This window comes from Odontesthes bonariensis, chromosome 5 (genome assembly GCF_027942865.1).
Source record: "Odontesthes bonariensis isolate fOdoBon6 chromosome 5, fOdoBon6.hap1, whole genome shotgun sequence".
Classification (NCBI taxonomy): Eukaryota; Metazoa; Chordata; class Actinopteri; order Atheriniformes; family Atherinopsidae; genus Odontesthes; species Odontesthes bonariensis.
Window position 1 is genome coordinate 8,005,425 of NC_134510.1, and position 25,529 is coordinate 8,030,953.

The 25,529-nt window shown below is 43.3% G+C and overlaps 2 protein-coding genes across 3 annotated transcripts in view; both read right to left on the reverse strand.

Annotated features, from left to right (window-relative positions):
* Window positions 1-1,602: 1,602 nt before the first annotated feature.
* On the reverse strand, window positions 1,603-13,124 carry LOC142379665 (amine sulfotransferase-like). 2 transcript variants are annotated; one of them, XM_075464755.1, is made up of 7 exons: window positions 12,833-13,124; window positions 12,468-12,629; window positions 10,459-10,676; window positions 2,729-2,768; window positions 2,549-2,643; window positions 2,254-2,434; window positions 1,603-1,992 (listed from the first exon to the last, which is right to left on the reverse strand). In XM_075464755.1, exons 2-7 carry the CDS (start codon window positions 12,622-12,624, stop codon window positions 1,868-1,870), a joined length of 816 nt encoding a protein of 271 aa, XP_075320870.1. In that variant the 5' UTR covers window positions 12,625-12,629; window positions 12,833-13,124; the 3' UTR covers window positions 1,603-1,867. The 2 variants fall into 2 exon arrangements, with proteins under 2 accessions (XP_075320870.1, XP_075320869.1); XM_075464754.1 differs by having other exon boundaries at window positions 2,729-2,855; window positions 12,833-13,123.
* Window positions 13,125-19,329: 6,205 nt separating this feature from the next.
* zufsp (zinc finger containing ubiquitin peptidase 1) overlaps window positions 19,330-25,529 on the reverse strand; it is a 28,640-nt gene continuing 22,440 nt past the window's right edge. Inside the window, exons 9-12 of the mRNA XM_075464756.1 lie at window positions 25,152-25,317; window positions 24,385-24,545; window positions 19,627-19,847; window positions 19,330-19,537 (exon numbers count right to left, since the gene is read on the reverse strand). Coding sequence (XP_075320871.1) covers window positions 19,490-19,537; window positions 19,627-19,847; window positions 24,385-24,545; window positions 25,152-25,317 — 596 coding nt within the window. The 3' untranslated portion in view covers window positions 19,330-19,489. The remainder of the gene's footprint in view (window positions 19,538-19,626; window positions 19,848-24,384; window positions 24,546-25,151; window positions 25,318-25,529) is intronic.

Sequence of the window (25,529 nt, forward strand, 5' to 3'; positions counted from 1 at the left end):
GCTAGCATTGTCATGGATGGTGCAAAAAACTTTGAGGTCCCATTCCTCGATCGTCTCTCTCAGACGTTGGGCAATATTCACAGCGGTGTGTCTCTCGCGCATCACGGTGGTTCGCAACACTCTTGACTTTAGCTCCCAGCTTTCAGTGATGTAGTGAGCTGTAATGGTTATGTAGGGATCCATGGTACATGATGTCCACAGATCGGTAGTGAGGGAAACACTGAGGTCTTTCATCTCCTCCATAATCTCGGCTCTGACAGTATTGTATTGGTGCGTGATATTGTTCCAAACTGTCCGGTGACAAGGTGTAGCCTGGCTCAAAACACGTGATAATGTCCTTAAAGCCTTCCCCAGAGAGTGGATATAGGGCGGACATACTTAACATGAAGTTGACCAGCAAATCTGTGATTTTTCGCCTTCTGTTCTCAGTCACTGGGCGCTGTGAAAAATCAGCGATGCTTGTCTGCCTGCCTAACGATGACGCAGTGCTAGCATGGCTAGCTTCATTGCCACTAACGGTCGTTGTTGGCACTGGATGTTTCTTCTTAAGATGATTATCCATTACAGACGTATTGCTATTGTATTTTAACACTGCTTTGCATAACTTACACGTAACGGTGGACATGTCTTCATTTTCGGTGAAGTACTTCCACACATAGGACTGCCTTAAACGTTTTTTTCCTACCTCAACACCCGACTCCATTTTGTTTCCAACTAGTTGATTAGGGCTGACAGCGCCGACTAGTGGTTGTGATAGTTGACTAGTTGACAAGTCGAATAGTTGATGAAACCCCTAGCGTTAGCTCTTACAATGTCCGCGTTGGTTGCTCGTCACTCGTCTTTGCTTCGCGCTGGAGAATAAACTCCAACTGGGCGGAAACACTAAGGCTACGTGCCCACGACAACGGTAACGACAGATAAACGCAGAACATTTCGACAGATGTGCCTATCTTGCACACGGCGACGACGTTTTTAGGAGTTCAAAACGGAGAAAACGCAAACGCCCTCCAGAGTGGAGATCTTGAAAACGATCCAACCTCTCGTCGCCGTAGGAACAGTTCAAAACGCAGAAGTGTGTTTTTTGCACACGTTAAGTGGGTAGTTCTCCGTTAACGACTCACATATCTCACTATATTTATTTTGGACACTCTCCCAATCCACATTATCCACTGCCTTCCTGGCTTTGTAGTTCAGTGTCGTGTTCAGGAGCAACTGGACCTCATCATCTGTCCAAACAAAGTTTGAAGGCGTACTGTTGTTGCCGCCGCGCTTCGCCATTTTCTTCCAACTGACATGGAGGAAGTAGCCACAAAACAGGCATTTCTCATATTTATTAATATATAACAATATAACTCATATAACAATACCAAAGGTATTGTTGCTACTGCCACCTACGTCCGGGGCGTGCATACTACATCGGCAAACTGCGAGTTTTATACGTTTCACTGTTCCCATGGATAGACAGATATCCACCCCCAAGCGCTCGTGAGAACGCAGATAAATTGTGGATGAAAAAAACGGACATCTGCGTTTATGCTTCAGAGCGTTGTCGTGGGCACGTAGCCTAAGTTTATGTTGCACCCTCAAGTAGACATGACTCTGTTATACTTCTGGCAACTTTATTTGTCTCGGTTCGGTTTTACATGCGTTTTTCCAGACGAGCTGACACAGACACACGGAAGGCAGACGACCGTAAAAACAAAACAACACCTCCGCCACACCGCGGCGGCTGATGACATCACACGCACAACAGCGCAAAACATAGAAATGCAAACCAAATGGTACACTTTATATCTAGGTCTCAACACAGACAAAGAAACCGACATGAATATGTTCTTCTTTGTATTGTCATGAGATCAATATGTAATCACTTGAAATCTTCGATGTCCCAACTAAACAAAAATGGAAAGTCCTTCATCTCTCTGAGAAAGACTTCATCAAACCTCTCGCTCTGGGCCACAGTTAAGTGATTCTTCCAGTCGCCGATGGTGCCTGAAGTTCACAGTACAATGAAGAGAGAAAGATGGTCACCATTCGTTCTCACTCAACCATGTAACCTTGCTCTGCACACTCTTCACTCCAGTAGCTCACACTCACATCCTCCATATAAGTTTGATGTTGTTAGTTTCATGCTTTCACTCTTTTAATACAGGTTAAGTTTTGTGAGTCTGGGTTGATAGTAGTTTTGGGATTGTTTATCATAATAAGGAGAATGACCAGATCAGCCTCGACTTCCTGTATACATGTTCTTACCTTTCCTCATGAACGTTCCCAGGTGGTGGCTGAGAAGATCCTCTGGTACCTGCTCATAGCTGGCCTGAGGGATCCTCTTCATGTTGTTGAACGTGCTGTGTTTCACTACATTTGCCAGCTGCTCATCAGTCAGTTTTTGGCCCAGGAACAAGGAGATCTTCTCCACGGCTGACTTTAGGTCCTGAATAAAAACACAGCAGCACAATATAGGGATCCATTAGGAAAATTAGGCCTGATGAATGTGTTGTATAATATGACGAGTGCATGCAGAGATTGCAATGATTTGAGGTCCTACTTTGATCATTTCTTCATAAGTGATGAACAGCATGTTCATTTCATCCTTGTGTGAGTACCAAGTCTTAATGTGCTCAAACCAGCTGGAACCAAACACTACAATGAACAACACACACTGTCACCACCAGCAAGATTATCTGCAAGAGTTACTTTGTGAGAACCAGAAGTGAACTCCTCTTACCTTCTCCTCTCAGGAATTTCTCAAAGAAGTCCTCAAAGCTCTTCGGTGTTTCCAACATATTTGCAATTTTATGGAAGTGGAAGTAAGACACAAGAACATCTTTAGGATTTCTTGCCACGTAGATCACCTAAAATAAGTCAGGTCTGGGCATCAGTAAATTATTACTGCCGTTTACAGGGAGAGCTGCACATTGGTGCTGTGGTTAGCTCTGTCCCCTCACAGCAAAATGGTTCCCGGTTCTAATATTAGCCAGGTTCTCTCTGTGCATTGTGGGTTCTCTCCAGGTGCTCCAGCTTCCTCCCACTGTCCAAATGTTAGGCTGATTGATGATTCTAGATTGATTCTAGGAGTGAGCGTGCATGGTTGTTTGTCTGTTTTTTCTCTGTGTGGCCCTGTGATGGACTGCAGCCAGAGTAAACCTTGCCTCTCATCCAATGGCAGCTGGGATAGGCTCCAGCCCTAGGCCTTAAATCGGGATATAAAAAGAGCGCCTTAGAAAGGCTCTCTCTAAGGTGCTCTCAGAAGTAAAGATGGGCAGAGATTCAGAAATCTGCAAAGTATTAGAGATCATCTAAGTATCTATAGTTCAAATGTGGAACAGCTGAAGCTCTTGTAAACTTTTATGCCAATAACTTAATATACAAGTATTTCATATCTAGAAGATCCAGCCAGTCCTCCTTAAGGAGGACTTTCCACTTTTTGTGGGGTTTTTTTGTAATTTCCAGAGTGCTTTATGATGACTGTTTTGACATCGACTTAAAATATTTTGCAAAACGTTTCATAACAGTGAAGCCTACAAATGTACAGATAAGTGGGATTGGAATCTCCCCGAAGCAGATTGCAAAATATATGGTACAGATAAGTGAAGCTCTGATAAGGAGTTACAAAACACTTTTGCTTCAGTAAACTTTAAAGATTGCCAATGAGGTCAATAGATTGGGATGTTTCACTACAAAAAAAAAACAAAAAAACCCATCCATCCATTTTCTATACCCGCTTAGTCCAATTCAGGGGGCTGCAGGAGAGAACCCATGCATACACAGAGAGAACATGCAAACTCCACCTCTGTGAGACGACGGTGTTAACCACCACACCACAGCGCAGCCCATAGTGTCATTTATTATGAATATAAGCCATTTGTAAGTAACTCGTGTAAAACCATAACGTGACAACTTCTGATCAAGGTTGAATTTATGGAGCAATTTCAAAATATTGTTCCTCAATATAAAACTGTGAAGACTTTGAATATTCCATCCTCTACAGTACATAACAGTCTTCTGAACACAGCTCACTGCACCATCCACACATGCAGGTTAAAGCTCCATCATGCAGAGAAGAAGCCACATGTGAACATGATCCAGAAACACTGCCATCTTCTCTGCACCAAAGCTCATTTAAAATGAAAAAAAAAAGAAAGCTGCATCCTCCAGACTACAGAGCAGAGGGACCATCCAGCTTGTTTTCAGATCTTAGTTCAAAGCCTGCATCTCAGACGGTATTGGGGGGGACCAGACCCTTCACCTACTGAAAACATTTAAAATACCACAAAGAAGACCCAGGACTGTTGAGCAGCAACAATCCTATGTCAGACAAAAATGTTTGTATCTCCCAAAGGTCGGGCAGCTGGTCTCCACAGTCCGTAAACAGGATGTTTACAGACGATTGTTAAAAGAAGAGGGGATGCTACACAGTGGGAAACATGGAGCGGTCCCAACTTTTTAGAGACGTGTTGTTGTCATCAAATTTTTAAAAAAAAGCTAATATTTGTCTTCAAACAGTATAATATCTCACTTTCAACATTTTGCGTTTTTTCTATGTTCTGTTGTAAATACAAATAAAGTCATTGCATTCCATTTTTACCCACATTTTACACCGTGTCCCAACATTTTTGGACTTGTCAATGTTAACATTTGCCTTTTTAGCAAGTCCCAACACCATCCACAAACAACAGAAGGCAGGATGAGGAGAAAGCAACAAAACAAACTGAACAATCGACTTTTGCTGTGACTGTTTGCAGCATCAGCTGAGGATGAGCCCAGAGGAAGCAGCAGCTTCTGGAGAGGTCTCCAGCAATACTTCACTCATTAAATCAGCCTTCTAGCCTCAGGCTAGAATCAGCAGGAAAAATTCAAGAAATTTTCTGGACCAATAGAGAATCCATCCATCCATCCATTATCTATACCGCTGAATCCGTCGGTCGGGTCGCGGGGGGGCTGGAGCCTATCCCAGCAGTCAATGGGCGAGAGGCGGGGTACACCCTGGACAGGCCGCCAGTCCAATAGAGAATATGCGTTTAAATTTTAGATACATTTTGCTATTTTATTTTAACATAAAAGTGTTTACAACCACCATGTTCAAGCACAAGGTGGTTCATCAGTGTACCTGGAACCAGGCCTCTCTGGGCCAGAGGTTGAAGATCGACTTTGTATTCGTATCATCAGACCTGTGGCTCCATCTTGGACACTGGAGTGAAGAGAGGGGCAGAGCTGTCAACTGATCACCACCTGGTGGTGAGTTGGCTCCTTTGGCGGAGAAGACTGCCAGACAGACCATCCATCCATTTTCTATACCTGCTTAATCCATCTGTCGGGTCGCAGGGGGCCTAACCCAGCGGCCATTGAACGAAAGGCGGGATACACCCTATACTCTGGCTGGGTCTTCAGTCCATCACAGGGCCACACAGAGACAAACAACCACACACACGCTCACTCATAGGGATAATTTTAGAGACACCAATGAAACTAACATGGATGTTTTTGGACAGTGGGAGGAAGCCGGAGTACCCGGAGAGAACCCACGCATACACGGGGTGAACATGCAAACTCGCCAGACACACCTGGTAAGCCTCAAATAGGTAGTGAGGGTAAAAACTGGGAACATCTGGCAGAGATGACGATTGTTGAGATTTGGCGCTACATAAACAAAACTAAATTGAATTGAATTAAAGTCTGTCTAAGAGAGCTTCAGAAGTCCTCACCAGAGGTGGGAGAATGTCTGCAGAGCAACCATCTGAGCAGAATTGAATCCATCACATCTTTATTGTGGTCTGACCAGATGGAAGCCAGGGGAACTGCCAATGACATTCATGAGAAGTTTGGCAATATTCTCAGGATTCTCTTGAGAAACTGAACTTCTCCTCGAAATGTTATGTCTGGAAAACACCAGACTCTGCTCACCACTGAGGCTCGCTAACCCTAACCCAAAAGAATTTTAAAATTAATTCTAAAATGGACGGGAAGCCAATGGAGAGATGCTAAAATCGGCGTAATGTGCTCAAATTTCCTAGTGCCAGTTAAAAGACATGCAGCTGCGTTTTGTACCAGTTGAAGGCGTGCGATGGAGGACCCACTAACCCCCATATAAAGTGCATTGCAGTAATCAAGCCTAGTGGTTACAAAGGCGTGGATTACTGTTTCTAAGTGCTGTCTTGGAAGAAAGGGTTTTATTTTTGCCAACTGCCTCAACTGGAAGAAGCTCGTTTTAACCACAGCTTTAATCTGGCTGTCAAACTTGAGGTCCGCGTCCACTTTTACCCCCAGATCACTTATAAACAGGTTTGGCGTACTGCGCCAAGGAACCGAGATCGATTCAGGGGGACTCAGAGGTGCCACCAAAGACCATCACTTAGGTCTTCTTTTCATTAAAATTTAAAAAGTTTAGAGTCATCCAAGCCTTGACTTCATCTAAACAATTTACCAGTGGCTTAAAGGGATAGTTTGGGATATTTGACATGAATCTGTATGGCATCACCATAACCAGTGTCGTGCATTCAAACTGACTTACCCCCGACAGTGTCCTGTGAGCCGAGTTCTTGTCCAGTGTTGGTCAAGGCGAAAGTAGTCCGGCTTGTTTGCTGGGGTCAAGAAATTAGCGCGTTTTTCTTCCCAAAACAGTATGTGTGCTAAAGAGTGATTTATTTCATCACAAAAACCGAAGCCGGCAAAAGTCACTCCTCGTTATCACTTGGGCCCTATACTGTCTCTCATTGTGTATCAGTGCGCACGTCATTCTGACCGCGAGCTGTGCGCACGAGTTCACTTTGTTTACTGCTCGGGAAGATGTCTGACAACGAGAGCGACGAGGAACATATTGACTTCCGTTCAGAGCCAAGGGGGTATCTTTATGAACCCGTTTATACTGAGGAGGAAGTTCGCCAAATGGACTTAGATCGGGCAGAAAGAGAGAGGGTGGACAGAGAAGTGATGGAAACAGAAGCTGGAGCCACTGCTGGAGCTGCGATACCCAGGGTGGCCGACAAATCCTGGTGCACTTGTTTGAAGTGCGAAGTAATGCAGACAGAGGTGGAATGTTACTGCTGCTACGAGTGGGATTTAGTTATGCCCCAGATACAAAACCTTTCCATAGATGAGGATGTCGGCGGCCGCGGGACAGCTGCTGCCTGCATCACAAATAACGGTGACTTCCCTGCACTCCTGAATGCAGGCGTCTTGAGAACTTTTTTCCATGTTCCCAAGATCAACTGGAAGAGGCGTCCCAGACCAGCTGGACCCGATGGCCAGTTGTCTGCAGAGTAAGTGTTGAGCACTGCCAAAGAACAGAAAGACTCGTGCGCACAGCTCGCGGTCAGAATGACGTGCGCACTGATACACAATGAGAGACAGTAGGGCCCAAGTGATAACGAGGAGTGACTTTTGCCGGCTTCGGTTTTTGTGATGAAATAAATCACTCTTTAGCACAAGTACTGTTTTGGGAAGAAAAACGCGCTAATTTCTTGACCCCAGCAAACAAGCCGGACTACTTTCGCCTTGACCAACACTGGACAAAAACTCGGCTCACAGGACACTGTCGGGGGTAAGTCAGTTTGAATGCACGACACTGGTTATGGTGATGCCATACAGATCCATGTCAAATATCCCGAACTATCCCTTTAAGGGAGAGTGAGTCAGCTTTTTTAAGGGGGACATAAATCTGAGTGTCATCAGCGTAACAGTGGAATGAAATACCATGCTTCCTGAGAATGGAACCCAGCGGGAGAAGATATAATGAAAACAAAAGAGGGCCGAGCACTGAACCCTGAGGGACCCCATAAGAGAGAGGAGCAGTAGAGGACACAGAGTCACCAAGGCTGACACAGAACATCCGAAGAGACAGGTAAGACCTGAGCTGGCAGCACAGGTATTCAGCCTGTGCTGCTGTCAGTATCGGTGTGCTACGCTTTTTTGTGCATGTTAGATGTCTGCAAAATCAAAGCTCAAAGTCTACAGAAAAAAAGACGGGGTTAGTTTCTGAAAATCTGTTAATACATCCATTTTCTAAACACGGGGGGGGGGGGGGGTGTTTACTGCTGTCATAGGATGAGAGGCAGGGGGTGTCCAGAACAGGCCCAACACAGAGACAGACAACCAGCACACCTACAGTCAGTTTAGACTGACTAACTTAACATCCATGTTTTTGGACTGTGGGAGGAAGCTGGAGAACTCGGAGAGAACCCCAGCAGGTGCAGAGAGAAGCAGCACAGACCTCAGCTGAGCACTGAAGAAGAAACTTCAGATGACAGTGCTAACCACGGTGAAACCTTACATGCTTAAGATTAAAATCAACAACACAACAAAATAAGTCAATTTGGAAAGGATCTGAATACTTTCTGACTCCAATGTAGACATTTGGATATGATAAAAAAAACAAAAACAGATACAGATTTGATTGAAATACATCAAACTGCCAAATCCTCATATACTGTAACTATAGACACTGAAAAAAGAGTGAGTATTAGTCAGGGGCATGGCTACGGGGGGGCTGGGGGGGGGTGCCCTGTCCATCCAAAGAAAACTGGCCAGAAAAAAGGCCACGGTTTATTATCTCTGTTTGTGTCTTGTATTGATAGAATAAATCAGAGGTGTGACCAGAATGGCATGTGTGGGTGGGCAGTTAGCTCATCTGGGGGGGCACAAAACAATACCTGAAAAAAAAAAAAAAAAAAAAAAAAAAAAAAAAAAAAAATCGGTGGAAAACCACTACTACAACTTCAAGCATAATAATAATAGTAATAATTCAATTCGGTAATGAAAATATTGTTAACAGTGTGGAATTTTATGATATATGCTTTTTTTTAAATTACCACCTGCATTTATTCTATCAATACAAGACACAAACAGAGATAATAAATTGTGGCCTTTTTTTCTGGCCAGTTTTCTTTGGATGGACAGGGCATTTCTCAGGAGGCATGACTTGTTCCTGGGGGGGCAGTGCCCCCCCAGCCCCCCCGTAGCCACGCCCCTGACTAATACTCACTCTTTTTTTCAGTGTCTATAGTTACAGTATATGAGGATTTGGCAGTTTGAGGTATTTTAATCAAATCTGTATCTGTTTTTGTTTTTGTTATCATATCCAAATGTCTACATTGGAGTCAGAAAGTATATTTTCATTACCGAATTGAATTATTATCATTATTATTATTATGCTTGAAGTTGTAGTAGTGGTTTTCCACCGATTTTTTCAGGTATCGTTTTCTGTGTTGAGGCAGTTGGCAAAAATAAAACCCTTTCTTCCAAGACAGCACTTAGAAACAGTAATCCACGCCTTTGTAACCACTAGGCTTGATTACTGCAATGCACTTTATATGGGGGTTAGTGGGTCCTCCATCGCACGCCTTCAACTGGTACAAAACGCAGCTGCATGCCTTTTAACTGGCACTAGGAAATTTGAGCACATTATGCCGATTTTAGCATCTCTCCATTGGCTTCCTGTCCATTTTAGAATTAATTTTAAAATTATTTTATTTGCTTTTAAAGCCATGAATGGCCTTGCACCAGTGTACCTCTCTGAGCTTCTGCAGCCCTACGCACCCAGTCGAACCCTCAGGTCATCTGATCAGCTGCTCCTGAGGGTTCCTAAAACAAGGCGGAAGCTCAGGGGGGACCGAGCATTTTCTGTTGCTGCCCCTAGGCTCTGGAATGAGCTGCCGCTGCACATTAGGCAGGCCCCTTCCTTGTCCTGTTTTAAAAGTCGTCTTAAAACACACCTCTTTTCTTTGGCTTTTACCACCGTCTAGGTTGTTTATTTTATGTGCACAGTTTTGTTTTATGATGTTTTTATTGTGTTTATTTTAATGTACAGCACTTTGGTAACCTTTGCGTTTATTTAAAATGTGCTTTATAAATAAAATTGATTGATTGATTGATTAAGTGCAGAACTTCACTGAGAGATCGGTGTGTGTGAATGGGTGAATGTGGTTTGTAAAGTAGATGTGCTTTGAGTGGTCAGCTGGACCAAAAATGTGCTGTATAAATACAGTTCATTTAACATTTAACCCCCTCCATCTGTCACCAAATGACAATAATAATTATGATTACTGTAGGTTGTGCATCTTTGGGGATTATGTTAAAAATAGTGTCTTCTTCGAGTAGAAAAGCTTTTAATTTAAAAAAAAAAACAAAAAAAAAAACACGCCTTTAAATGGCTGAGTGATGCAGCAGGGCGACTTATCCGCCAATAATTACAAAGGCATATGACTATTTTAACAGGTTATAGTGCAGCTGTGATTGATTGATACTGAAAGTATTGGAAAACACAGATGTTAAGACACAACTTCACAAGACATGATAGAACGGCTGGAGATGTCGTCAATTCATATGACCTTGTATCATTTTACAACTATGCAACAGGGGGATAGAAAGCATGAAAGGGTTATTCATTTCTTACAAATACTAAAGTAATCTTGGCCTAAAACCTCTGAAATGAGATGAAATACGGGTGCTTAGAGAGCTGACCTTGCCAATCTTTTGGCTCAGAGCAGGGGGCAGGAACTGGTACTGCAGGTGGGTGACCCTCTGCCTGGGGGTCGGAGCTGAGATGAACGCCTCCCTGTTTCCACGCAACTCAATCCAGGGGATGACTTCAGCGTTGGAGAGGTTGCTGAGCTCACTGATGGCAGTCACATCTCCCTTTGCCTTAAGCATCAGCAGGATCTGCTGCATCCAGATGGTCCCTGTCAAACGGGGCATATGGGTCTCATTAAACCTCCCAGACTCTGAGCATGCATGTCTGTATACGAGTACTGGTCTGGCTGATGATTTGATCAAATTATTTATGGTCAAATCTGTGTGAAACACACAAAAGAATGAGACACTCATCTGTTAACGCTGCACATACTAACCAGTGTTGTAACTGAAGTGGGCAATCTGGAGTCAACACAGGCAGGTTTAAGTGTCATGATTTATTCAAGCATGGTCGACTCGGCACACAGGAGGTCAGTAAAGCAGGGAGAGCTATCAGACTTACAGTCCTAAAAAACAGAAACACTACTGGACTGTCACAAGGGAAATTCTGGAACGCCCGTCACAGATTCTAAAATTAAAGGCGGCAGAGGAGAAAGAGGGCACACACACTGAACACACACAGGACAGGCAGATGCTGGGAGACAGATGTGACAGATGAGGGGAGGATGACTGGGGACAGCTGTGGGAGACAGGTGGGGGGGACAAACAGAAAAAAGGAAAAAAAACCTTGTGTTTCATTAGCCAGTACTGAAACTTCCCCTGAGTCAGCCGTATGAATTTGATACATATGTCTCAGGAGGATCAAAAAATGTTAGGATTTTTGTGATACAAGGTAAAAAGTCAGAAGAATGGTCAGAAACCTCTCACTAGGGGAAGTTATAGACCCGAAACACAAGGTAAACAGGGGTATTCACTCCATTTGATGGTATTGTGTCCAGCAGAATAATGAACAAATAATGAAGACCTAGCTGAATGCAATTTTCCGGATTGATAACAATAGAAGAAATAAGTCATATCTATGAATTTGACAGCTATGTGAACTCCATGTCTTTCTAAACACGAGAAGAACGGTATCTGAATTTCCCAGTCATCAGGATGTTTACTCGTAATATTCTCAACATCAGTTTGTTGAGAACATTGAAAAGAGAGAGTCCGTTTCTTTCACACGGTTTTCAATCTCCTCTCATATTCTAAAAATAAATAAATAAATAAAAAAATAATTAAGTTTTAGAAAACAAGTTCACATTACGTCGGGAACGAGTTTTCAGCGAGCGAGCGCATCTTTTGCTGCGTGCACGCGGCGGATCTCGATGGGAAAAAGACCTCGACACAAGTGGACTGTTTTCAAAGCTACGTTACTGTGAAATACACCTACGTGCAATATACTATTTATCCAACATTTTATTCTTATGGACATGTACACATCATAGTTTTATATTTCTTATATACATTTGTTGTTTATATTTTTTAAATTATAGGCTACAGTATATATTTGGACTTTTATTTTGGAGTTATATTGTATCGTACTTTAGCGAGTGAATGCATCGCGATTTAGTTTCTAATGTGCACTCTATATTCTATTCTAACCCGAGTTTTCTTTTTGAGGAAGCTTAGCTCCTTTTAAGAAAAAAAAAAATAATAATCAAGGAACCTTGGTCCCATCTTCTGGATGACAAGAACAGAACCTATAATTGATGAAGGCTGGGTTTGTTTTCTTCCTTATCATTATCTTGATGGTTGATGTCAGCTGATGCCCCGCTTCACGGAACTACTCGGAAACTGTTGTTCCACCCGTAGTTAGATTTTTTTTTATGGGATATTAATCATGGCTGGAATGACGTCTGGTCGTTAGCAGCAGTGCCTTGTCTCTGCGTTATTTTGCGATGTTTGTGCTGTGGGAATCAATACAGCTGACATCTCTCATATTAAACACAAATAAATCATGTTCCACTAGCGTCCCTCTACATGGAGAACTTGAAGCTTAGAGACAACATCCTCACCTGATTTTGGGTACGTGACGACGAACGTGTCGGAGTCTCTGATCTCCAGGTTGCAAATCTGGTCCACATCATCGGGATCATGAATCTCGTTGATCAGATAAAAGCCTTTGTGCGCCACCAGTTTATGATCAAGAGTCTTGGCATCATTTGAATCCATGATAACTAAAACAAGACATTGTGCTTGACATGTTACATTGTGCTCCACAAAGGAAGTACAGAACAGAAGTTTGGTAAGGTTAATCCTGACCCAGAGCCAGGGCGCATTACAATGAGCTTAGAATATTTTTACATGCTAGATATCAACATTATAGGAGCAGGAAGTGTTAAAAATCGGAGACCATAACGAGTGAAGTGGGATTGTTTACCTTGAATCGACGTGAAGAGCAAAGCAGTGAAGTGTGCTCACCGTGCCGCCACCCACGCGCTGCAGTGCGTACCTGCTCTCTACAGGAGACCACGTTCGCCGCGTGCAAAGAAAACGATGTGACCTGACTGATGTGTCCGGTGTGCTGCTTTAAATAGAAGTCGGTGGAGCCGCTCGTGCTTGTTTGAAAGTTGTGGATGTGCATCGACTGCGCGCTTTTACGCAGCTTCTGAGACAAACAGAGACGCGCATCCTCAAGCGGAGCTGCGCGGGTTGTGCTATCCGGACAGAAAACGCTTCAGGGGGGTGCAGCAGGGAACATCTCAGGGATTATGCAACATCACTACATGTCCTGTAATGCTTTCATGCTGCGTGAGCGGCCCTTTCAGTGTTTCCGAACATACAGGTCCTGCTTTCAGGTGACCAGGGCCAAACTATGATGACATAGTTTATCTCGTTCTCTGGAATCTTTCAAGCTCCGACTTTTTTGCAACATTTAAAAACAATTCCACGATTCAAAGCAACTGTAAGTAGGCTATACGGAACAGGGGTCTGGACTCATGTTCAAAAAGGATTTTATCTTCCTGCAGTCTGGATATGCCTCTGAGTCGGAGTATATGTTCTGCATGAATGCTTTTCAAGTCTTAGTTGAAAGCAAAAGTCGCATCAAGACCGTTTCAGCTGTTGGATGTTACATGTTGGATCCAGTAACATGACTACCCATTTTTTGTCGACTGGTCCTTTAACAGCAGTGGAAGCTCTCTGAAGTATTTAGGCAGGAAACTGCATCTCTACCAGCAGCTCTGAAACACAGAAGCTTCAGTATTTCTGCTCTTCAGGAGGCATATGGACACATTTCTCTGTCCAGCTCCATGGGGACTACGAGGAAACAAGGATTTCTGGATTGCACAAACCTCCTACCCCACAGACAAAAGACATCTGGTGTTTGGAAGCTGTCGGCTGGATAGAGATTTTTTATTCCAGTTTTTTTTACCGCCTATCAAATCCTTTCCAAACTATGTGAGAAAGAACTTCACTATAACATGGCACCCGTCTAAAGTTACAGGATTTTAGATACCTGTAGGTTCAGAGAGCTACTTCACCCCTACAATTCAGCCCCTTCTTATCACCACTGCTTTTATCACCGTTATAAATTCTTCCAGTCAAAGTCTGTTCTACTGCAGCTTCTGTACATAACCAGAGTTTCATTGTAAACATTCACACATGCCAAAAGACATCTGGTGTTTGGAAGCTGTTAGCTGGATAGAGATGAACAGCTGTGACCTGTTGACCTTCCTGAAGACTGATCATACTCTGACAGATTCATTATCTTGCAACGTTCCTGTACAACTCCCTTGTCACAGAACTGGTGGAATTTCATCTTGTGCAATGAAATCAGTTCAGCCAAACAACACAAATATCACGATGGATTCATTGTTAAAGTCATTTGATTGTGTGGAGGCTTTGGTTGTTTGGAATAAAGTCTCTTGCACAAGACGGGGCAACTTGTGATCAGTTTTGTTAAAATAAACTTTCAGACCAGATGAACTCGGTTTCAGTTTTTATTCCAGGTTTTTTTTTTTTAAGCGCCTATCAGATCCTTCCCAAACTATGTGAGAAAGAACTTCACTTTAACATGGCACCTATCTAAAGTTACGGGATTTTAGCTCTCTGTAGGTTCAGAGAGCTACTTCACCCCTACAATTCAGCCCCTTCTTATCACCACTGCTTTTATCCCCATAATAAATTCCTCCAGTCAAAGGCTGTTCTACTGCAGCTTCTGTACATAACCAGAGTTTCATTGTAAACATTCACGCATGCCACGAGTGAACACTTTTTTTTTTTCATCATTTAAGGTTAACACAAGAAACTTGTGCTAAAGAAAAGAATGGACCAGACTCAGTGAATGATTCCCTATACTCCCTATATAGATCAGTGAGCAGTGCTGACCAACATGTTATTGGGGTCATCAGGTGGGAACCTCCTTTCATCAGGGTTTCATCTAGTTGGGCCCACGACACCTCCAGGAGGCTAAGCAATGATCACTGGAGTCCCAGAGTCACTCCCCTAATGCCAGCCATCACTGCTCCTCAACACTGTTCTTTTTTTTTCTCACCAACTGCACACCGGTCACAGCGGGGTGGGGATTCAAACCCTGGTTCGGGTAGGGGGTAATGAAAGTATAGAGGGTGCCAGAGGTGGAGGCAGGACAAGACACACTAGCAGATTCAGCAGACAAACTCAACTAAACGGTTCTACAGTCACTAAAAATGCCAGCCAAAACAAAGCCATACAAGCCAACTCACCTAAAATGGCCACCTGGTTTGAAAAGGCTCACATGGGCCACACCCTCCACTTAAATATCCTGGATTACTTCTTTGATTCTTCCAAAAGTCTGTTTACTCTAAGTGCAACCCCTGCTGGGCTCCCAGCTACTATTGCTTCTTCTAATCCAAATCCACTGACTGGACTTTCCTGCCTCATCTGACACTTCCTTCACTATTTTCCTCACACTCTGTCCACTTACACCCAGCTCCCTCAACAATGAGACAACAGACTTTGCAACAAATCCTCTACATCCTACTTCCACTGGACATATCTCCACATACCTAAGTTTTTTCCTTTCATATCCTTCTGCTACTAATTCCTCCGAAGAAACAGTCAGCTCCATGAAATAGACTCTCATTCTACTCCAAGACCACAAGACTATATCAGGCCTTAGATTTGTAGAGGCTATTTCCTGGGGAACAACAAGCTTATTTCCTAAATCTACCTGTATCTCTCAATCACAAGCATCCTCCAAGCTGCCTTTCCTCCTTATTGTCTTTTTAACTTTCTACCCCTCTTGAACAAACTGAATTGCTACTCTCTTCAGCTTAGACCCTCCTAAGTTTACCTGCCTTCGTTTATCTTCAATACCTGCAGCTAAGTTTCTTAATACTTGGTCGCCATGTCGCCATGTATACCGGCCTTGTGACAGACTAACCTTACAACCTGACAAAATATGCCTTAGAGTTGCAGTACCTGAACATAACAAACATAACGGGTCTCCATTAACCCAGAGTTTTAGGTTCTGGGGAGTTGGCAATACATCATATGTTGCCCCTATCAAAAATCTAATACTCCTTTCCTCCATACTCCAAAGCTCTTTCCAACTAAGCTTTTTCTTCTCTACACCTTCCCACTTCAACCACCGTCCCTGCTTAGCCTGAGCCACTGCCTTTGCACCCCTTAACATTTCCTCCTGTCTACGAACCTGCTCAACAACTAGCTTTCTCTTCTCCTTGGGACCTGCTCTACTCCACACTGGTTTGCTTGGGCCAAGCCCAAAGCCTCCCCGGCCTATTTGCACATTACCCACAATCTCTGCATGTCTAAGAGTTGCTTCTGCCTCCTGAGCTGCCATTCTTGGATTCCATTTTCTCCCCTTGGTTGGGTTTGGAACCACCTTACTAACTACCACATCTTTACTCCCAGCTAACAGGAGCTCTGTCCTAACTTTAGTACATTTAAACTCCTCTATTAGACTAGATACTGGGAGCTTGAGTATGCCCTTCCCATACAGTGCCACAGTACTTAAGCATCTAGGAACATCTAGCCACTTCCTAATATAAAAACTAAATAATCTTTCCATTTTTTCTGCAACAGATAATGGAAACTCATACACAGACAGTGGCCACATCAACCTAGGAAACAATCCAAACTGCAGACACCACAGCTTCAACTTTCCTGGAAGCCCTGATTTATCTATTCTATCCAGTCCCTCTGCAACATCTTTCTGAAACTGCACTGCCCGCTCTCCATCATTCATGTCTGCCTGGTACCACCTACCTAAACTCTTTACTGCCTTTTCTCTAATTTTTCTAATTATTGGAATGTTTTCTTCATCTATTACAAACTTTCTGTCACGTAATTTCCCTCTACTTATTGAGATACTTCTAGACTTAGTAGGTTTGATTTTCATCCCAGCCCACTTAAGATTTTTATTAAGTCTCTCGAGTATCCTCTTCATACATGGCACTGTTGGAGTCACCAACGTCATATCATCCATGTAGGCCCTAATTGGTGTAAGGCAATGACGTCTCTCTCCACCTACAACCCACTTGGAAGCTCTAATAATTATCTCCATCGCTATTGTAAATGCTAATGTGCTCTAAACACCCTGCTAAACCTGGTATTCCTGCCTTCTGCACAGTAGTATCTGTTAAGCTATTCTTTTCTAAATAACTTGCTAATCTCTGTGCAACTAAACTAAAGAAAATCTTCCCCTCTACATTTAGGAGAGAGATCATCCGGAACTGACTCAGGTCCGAGGACTCTTTCTCCTTTGGAATAAGATTAAGATCAGATTTATTGGTCATGCATACACAGAAAATTTGTCCTTCACTTTTAACCCATCTAGGTTGGGACCTGTTGACACACACATGCAGATGGTCACACACCCATAGAGACAGATGCCAACCAGGAGTGGTGGACAGCCATCCACAGTGCTCAGGCCCAAGGGCATCTCAGCTGTGACAAGGAGGTGGACTGACACCCCTCCAGCAGTCAGCTCCACCAATCTTTTTGAGCAGCAAGAGTGGGAATCGAACCTGCCAACCTTCCGGTTATTGGACGACCAAGTTAACCACTGAGCCATGGCCGCCCTTAGAACACCTCCTGACCTACGCCATACTCTAGGAATAAATTGTTTCTCCCAAACTATTCTTAATTGCCTCCACAAAAACTTTAGGATATCAGGTGCACTTTTATAAACCCGGTAGGGGACTCCATTTGGCCCTGGGGCCTACGAAGCCTTTGCACGCCTGATTTTCCACCTAGGTGGTCTAACATCCATCTTATGAGCTATCTCTCCTAATGGTGGCATGTCAGGTGGAAGGCCTGCTACTCCACACTGCTGAAGATCTGAATATGTATTTCTTAGATACTCTTCCACCTCTGACTTTGTTGCCTTAAGCTGCCCTCCCTTTTCCTTGTTAAACAATCCTTTAACAAACTTGAACGGGTCCCTTTAAAATGCCGTCCTTACATATTCTTTCTTCTTTCTCTTTTTCCTAAGACATTCCGCCCTTCTGAGTATTGCTAGCCTTTTTCTCAATTCTTCCTGGAATACATTAATTCCCTCCCTCTCTTCTTCTGTAGCTCTTTTCCACTGCTTTCTTAAATTCCTTCTTTCCTTAACCAATTTCTCCATCTCTTTTTGGCGTCTAGACTTAACTAAATGTACTCTTTCAACCCTCTTTCTATCTTGCACCCCAAATCTTTCTACACCATAGGAGTAAATTATATCTCCCATCTTCTCCAGCCTATTGCTTGCATTTCCTCCTAACCTACCCAATATTATCGACAAATCTTTATTGACTGCCTCCCATTCTTCACTGCTATTTGCCCTAGGCCATTTAACTCTAGCTTTCTGCTCCACATTTCTCTCTATAACTGGCCTGTTCACCTCAGTATCAGCTGCATCCCTTCTTAGAACCTCCTCCTCTACCTCTGTAGCTGTGTTATTGATATCCTTCGGACTGTGGTTTTCTACCTGCCGCTGGACTTCATCCGACTTACTCGATTGACTTCTTAAAAAGTACTGATCGATGCGGCCACACTGCCCTTCTTTTACCACACATCTCTTTAAGGCCTCTAACTGATGTTACTTTCTGCCATCCACAAGGACAAACCTGGAGTTTATTTCCCTCGAGCCTACCACTTTTATTTCGTCCAGCAAAGCTCTCTCTAATCTGAGAACTATTCTGGCCGGTTCTAGCCCTAGAGAATAGGTATGAATGATATGAATATCATATCAATGATCAATAAATCACTTGAGGATTTCACGTAGCAGTATTAACTACTAAAAGTGATACAATGAACAGTCTGAACAACATTCAGCCCTCAAGCTTCAGTTCATATTCAGCAGAGTTATGTAAATAATTAAATCAAGCAAACCTGATTTTTGGGACAGAGCTGGAATGAAAATGGACACCCATATGGTTGCATAATAACACATTCTCAGAAAGTCATTCATGTTGGCAGGAAGTGGACAAACAGCTGAACAGAGACAGATGTTTGAGTAGGGTTCTGTTTACATACATACAGATGTGAAAAGACATAGAAGTGATTCTACACATAAAGAAATTATTTTGGTTGAATTATAAACTTTTTTTTCCCCACAAAAGTAACTATGACTTTACAAGTGATTCTTGTAAAGTCAATGATTCTGTTACAAGTACGTTTCACAGTGTTAACATGCTTTAACCAACAGTTTATCCAGCTGTGGCACTGTTTTCATATCCATAACCTTATTTCTGCTACAGGAAAACCACAAACACAGAAACATTTGGGTTTTCTCATGAGAGCAGTAAGTTTCCTGACAGAAGATTTCTGTCCCACACATCACCTGTAAATAACTGCTGAATTAAAGCTGTTATGTGATCATTCAGCCCAGGTGTGGGCACATTAACACCTCGTATGTTTTCTGATCATTTCCTCACATACACCACAGACTGAAAGTTTATTAGAGTTTATTTAAACCACTTAAAAACTGAAAGTGAAAACATTCAGTAGCAAATGACAGCACTAAAAATGCTCCGAGGTCCGGGCCGATCGTCTATCTGAGCAGTAAACCAAGTTAACACAGAGAGGAGATAAAGAAGAGGTTTTCTCTTCATGGGATCCTTTCAGCACAGAATGTCCTGGAGTTCACGATTCTAACCTGGAAAACAAAGAGGGCTGATTTACACAACACATCTTTCATACTCTGCACATTTATACAACTTGAAGACACACATGCACACAATTCACCTTTTTGTCTTCAGCAGACAAGACATCCTGTGCTGCTACCAGTTGGTACTGTCTGTGCTTCAGGCTTCTGGGGAACTTCCTGACATGGCGGATGGAGAAGGGAACAGTGTCCCTGCTCAGCAGCTTCCGGGTGTCTGCCGCTGAGCAGGCAGGATCCAGCAGGAGCAGGCACAGGCTCCCATTCTTCTTCTGCTCTATGCCTACTATAGAGCGGCTGTGACCTGAAAGGGAACATGGAGAGAGTGTGGGATCAGGAAGTGGTGAGTGCTTGGACAGATTGTTTTCCAACTAAACAGTCAGAAAGGCAGAAAATGGAGGAAGTGCACTTGTGTTTGTGGGGTCCACTCAGCACATTGTGTTCTGGAATGCAAGATGCTAATCAGCAAAAACAAAGAGTGAGAGCTGATATCCAAAGAAAGATGGTTTCATTCATAGTCTGCATACTTGATCAGGTTTGCTGACCTTTAGTCAGTAACAGGGTGCTTGCTCTTTTTCCAAATTAAAATTCCAGACTTTTTTAAAACTGATACTTTTTTCCCCCAAGACCTCAACTTTATGTACTTGTAACTTGTGTGCCTACTGCCTACTTCATTGGTTGAGATTGTACCAACTGTGTTTATTAGAAATGTTCATTTTTATAGGCTAGTATTCAATGAACAAAATCATTAAGCAGTAAATTATGCTTTTACTGATGAAAACGTTTCAAAACATGAAAATCACAAGTACATGAATTTCACAAACAAGTTTCACAAAAACTATCTATAAAAAGAAAATGGATGGATGAATGTATGTAGAATTCAGTCACTTCACTCACATCTCATCCCATTAGGCTAATACAGTACGTGACCAGTTAGTAAAATTATAGTTTTATAGCCTACCTTCCTATTTCTCATTTCACAATGCCTTTGAGCATACTGTAAAATTCTACCATACATTTACTTTCCATACTTTATTAAGACTTTCACACAAAATTCAAGACTTTTCAAGATCTGGAAAACAGTGCTTCAAAATTCCATACTTATTAAGACTTTCAAGACTTGCGCAAGCACCTGAGTAAGCATACAATGCCTTCAGTTAGGGATGTTAAAAAAAATAAAAATAAATGATGGCGTCAGTTCTTCACATGAAAAGTCAAAGCAGGTGAAAAAAAAAGAGGAGATTAATTCCTGACTGCAGTTCTGTGTAGCTGCAGTCACACACACACAGTATTATCAGTCTGTAGACGTTACACCATTCAGTGTCAGTCTTTTCTCATGACGTCATACCAGATCGGCAGACTGGTTGTGGAAAACAGCAGGGAATAAGCTCATGTTCAACGTGTTTAAACTTAAGAGGCAGTCAATGGCTAATTTTTCACTTAACCTGCAGACACTGCAGACACTGCAGACACTATCACTGAGCTGTCTGCTGCAGGAAAAGAAAAAGCTGAGGCCAACAACCAGCAGTTTTTAACTCCATTCCTCTGGCCGATTAAAGTAATGCTAAGAAAAACTGTAGATAGAAAAGTTTGGACAGAGCATCTTATCGTTTATTCAGTGAAGTAATCTGTCAGATTTCTCCGAAGAGAAAATGTCAAATTAAAGCCTCTCCGTGTGTTTTTGTTAACAAGACTGTGCCGTGTTCAGTGATACATGTATGTACATGTACATACTGCGTCTTTCGTTGCATTTTCTTGAGATTTTCGAAAGAACTTTCTTTTCTGTGAAAACATGATTTTTTAAAAACATTTTTCTTTACTGATCTGCATGTTGGAGCAGCTAACTGAACTCTCCAAAGCCAAAGGAATGCCTGGAATAAGACCCCAAATCAAGATGAGCTGAAGAAGACACATCTGGGATGCAGAGCAGGAACATTATGGAGAAAAAGGTGAAAGAGGGTTAAACCACATCTTCCCTCGATCATCGCAGAAGTGTGAGATCACTGGCAGATAAAATGGGCAAGGTTGGACCCATTATGAGGAGACAGCAGGAATATCAGGAGGGCAATATTTATTTCTGTAACACCTCTCTTCTTGGGTTTAAGACTATAAGGAAAAACAGAGACTGCAGACAGAGTGGAAACAGTAAAGGAGGAGGATCACAGAGCTTGGCAACAACAGACGGTGTAGTCCTGGACGTGTCACTGAGAAGGAGCGTCTCGGCACCCCACATGTTGAACTGTTGGCTGTGAGTTTCTGTCCATGTTGTCTACTGAGAGAGTTCACCTGTGTTACCTGCTGACGCTGTGTGACATCATCAGCTAAGTTGTTGCCAAGCTACAAAAACAACACCCCAACCCACTGATGGAGACCTCTGAAGATTTCTACCACACCTTCCTCTCTGCTACACTTATTACACATATTTTCCCAATTATTCATACCACAGCGATATCATTTCCCTTTGGGGCTTCAGTCGATGTACAGAAAGAGGTCTGCTACATGTAACACCAGAGAGCCTCACACACACCCTGTGATGTAACATTTTCTGATCTGCCTGTAGCGCGACCTGTCCAGGTGTGCCCCTTGCCCCATGGCACCATTACATACATTCGGTATTTATTTGAACTCAATATATTGCAGCCTGCCATTTGATGCATAGAAATAAAAACATAAATATTGAATATAAAATGGTGATGGTGGTCACCTGTTTCTGACCCGAAAAATGGAGTGTTGTTTGTTTTCGAGTGGCTCCGTCTCCTTCGCTGGGGCTCACGCTAGCTGCATTTGGATGTGCATGTGTTTTGGAGTTTGCAGCGCATTTCTCTTGCATGTGTTTAGAAGTTTGCAGCGCGTTTCTCTCTTGCATGTGTTTTGGAGTTTGCAGCCCGTTTCTCTCTTGCATGTGTTTAGAAGTTTGGAGCGCGTTTCTCTCTTGCACGTGTTTTGGAGTTTGCAGCGCGTTTCTCTCTTGCATGTGTTTAGAAGTTTGGAGCGGGTTTCTCTCTTGCATGTGTTTAGAAGTTTGGAGCGCGTTTCTCTTGCATGTGTTTTGGAGTTTGCAGCGCGTTTCTCTCTTGCATGTGTTTTGGAGTTTGCAGCGCGTTTCTCTCTTGCATGTGTTTTGGAGTTTGCAGCGCGTTTCTCTCTTGCATGTGTTTAGAAGTTTGGAGCGCGTTTCTCTCTTGCATGTGTTTAGAAGTTTGGAGCGCGTTTCTCTCTTGCATGTGTTTTGGAGTTTGCAGCGCGTTTCTCTCTTGCATGTGTTTTGGAGTTTGCAGCGCGTTTCTCTCTTGCATGTGTTTTGGAGTTTGCAGCGCGTTTCTCTCTTGCATGTGTTTAGAAGTTTGGAGCGCGTTTCTCTCTTGCATGTGTTTTGGAGTTTGCAGCACGTTTCTCTCTTGCATGTGTTTAGAAGTTTGGAGCGCGTTTCTCTCTTGCATGTGTTTTGGAGTTTGCAGCACGTTTCTCTCTTGCATGTGTTTTGGAGTTTGCAGCACGTTTCTCTCTTGCATGTGTTTTGGCGTTTGCAGCGCGTTTCTCTTTTGCACGTGTTTTGGAGTTTGCAGCACGTTTCTCTCTTGCACGTGTTTTGGAGTTTGCAGCGCGTTTCTCTCTTGCATGTGTTTAGAAGTTTGGAGCGCGTTTCTCTCTTGCATGTGTTTTGGAGTTTGCAGCACGTTTCTCTCTTGCACGTGTTTTGGAGTTTGCAGCGCGTTTCTCTCTTGCATGTGTTTAGAAGTTTGGAGCGCGTTTCTCTCTTGCATGTGTTTTGGAGTTTGCAGCACGTTTCTCTCTTGCACGTGTTTTGGAGTTTGCAACGCGTTTCTATCTTGCATGTGTTTTGGAGTTTGCAGCGCGTTTCTCTCTTGCATGTGTTTTGGAGTTTGCAGCGCGTTTCTCTCTTGCATGTGTTTAGAAGTTTGGAGCGTGTTTCTCTCTTGCATGTGTTTTGGAGTTTGCAGCACGTTTCTCTCTTGCATGTGTTTTGAAGTTTGCAGCGCGTTTCTCTCTTGCACGTGTTTTGGAGTTTGCAGCGCATTTCTCTCTTGCACGTGTTTTGGAGTTTGCAGCGCGTTTCTCTCTTGCACGTGTTTTGGAGTCTGTAGCGCGTTTCTCTCTTGCACGTGTTTTGGAGTTTGCAGCGTGTTTCTCTCTTGCACGTGTTTTGGAGTTTGCAGCGCGTTTCTCTCTTGCACGTGTTTTGGAGTTTGCAGCGCGTTTCTCTCTTGCATGTGTTTTGGAGTTTGCAGCGCGTTTCTCTCTTGCATGGGTTTTGAAGTTTGCAGCGCGTTTCTCTCTTGCATGGGTTTTGAAGTTTGCAGCGCGTATGATCCGGTCGTTTTTGTGATTGCAGCATTTTTCTCTTGCTGCGTTTTACTGTTAGATTTGTTTTTCCGTTTGCACCGCGTTTGCACGTGTCGGCCACCGTATCCGCCCACCCAGCCAATCATCATAGCATTTGCAACGGAGTCATCATCCCCACCCCTGCTCTCTCCAGGCAGCATGCAGCTGATGTGTAGCCGAAAGCCTACAACCCAATTGTAGTAACGCGCCAATTTATATTCTCAGTAACGATAACGGCGTTGTAACGATGGGAAAAGTAATTAATTAGATTACTTCGTTACTGGAAAAATAACACCGTTAGTAACGCCGTTATACTTAAACGCCGTTACTCCCAACACTGCCCGTGACCCTGAATTGGATGAAGTGGGTATAGAAAATGGATGACAGAATGAATGAAGTGTCACCATTTAACGAGCTGCGGCTGCGGCTGCATCTGCGGGCTCAATCGGGAGAAGGAGGAAAACAATTAACTTGTGTAAAGTGCTGAAGCTGTGTACCTTGGTGCTGTAAGTAAAGTGGGGGCAGGCCGGTCTGGATGACTCGAGGGGGCAGTCTGCCGCTCCTGCCGGACTGACAGAAGTATTGCTTGACCCAGTCAAACAGGCGGGGGTGGGTATCACCGGCACCCGTTGGCTGGTGGAAGTCAATGATACGTGCACTGAAAACAAACACAAGTCAAATGTTACGACTCTCGTTTCATGGAGATGTAAAGTCAACTCAGTTTGGGTTTGAAGCTCTCAATTTTTTACTACGACATGCAAAGGATGCAGCAAATCTGGTAAGCTTGTGCCAGAGTTCAGAGGGACAAGCAGCACAGGTAACCACGGTGTATCATTTATCTAAAAGCTCAACTGGTTCTGGGGACCACTATCTCATGAAAAGACGATGCAACACATATCAGACAGAATGGATGTGCTCAGATCTGTTCTTGATTATGAGCAGAATGATCAGCCTGTCCTGCAAGATGCTGAAGCTCTAAAGCTCACACTCCAGGTCCACACTGTGAAGCCGCCTCTCCGGTCAGCACGCACTGGATCGGGTGTTCCTGTGGTAAGTTAAAGTGAACTGCTGCATGTAAATTTAAACTATAGCCCTGTCTGAAGAAAACTGTATAAATCATTTCAAGAAATCTGTGACAATAGCAGAAAGACAACTTACCAAATAAAACTTGTCACCAATGATGATTGATACCCGGCTCTTCCCGTCACATGACATAGGCTGACGACACAAGTTTTACTAGAAGAGCAAAGTGTAGCTTGCCCACCTGATTCCAAGAGAGGTTAGGAGGATGTAGATCTCTGTGGCTCCGATCCAGGCCCGTGTTCCCCGTACCCGCTGGTTGAAATGGGATGCACCTTGGGGATCCAGTCCTTCTTTCCAAGCCTCTTCGATCATGCTTTGCACCTGAGGAACAGAAGGCACTGCCTTCCCTGCCAGGGAAGGAGAGCATCAGGTGAACTGAACTAGACTGTGAACAGGTGAATAAAGCAAACCACAGAAAACATCACCATACGGTATACACTTTCATGGTTCTATATAGACAACTGGCCAGTGTGGGCGAGCAGATGTCACACCAAAATGCTGGAGTGTAGCTAAAAGACAGGGTGTCATCAAAATGACAAACCTGTCTGTTGTTAAAGTT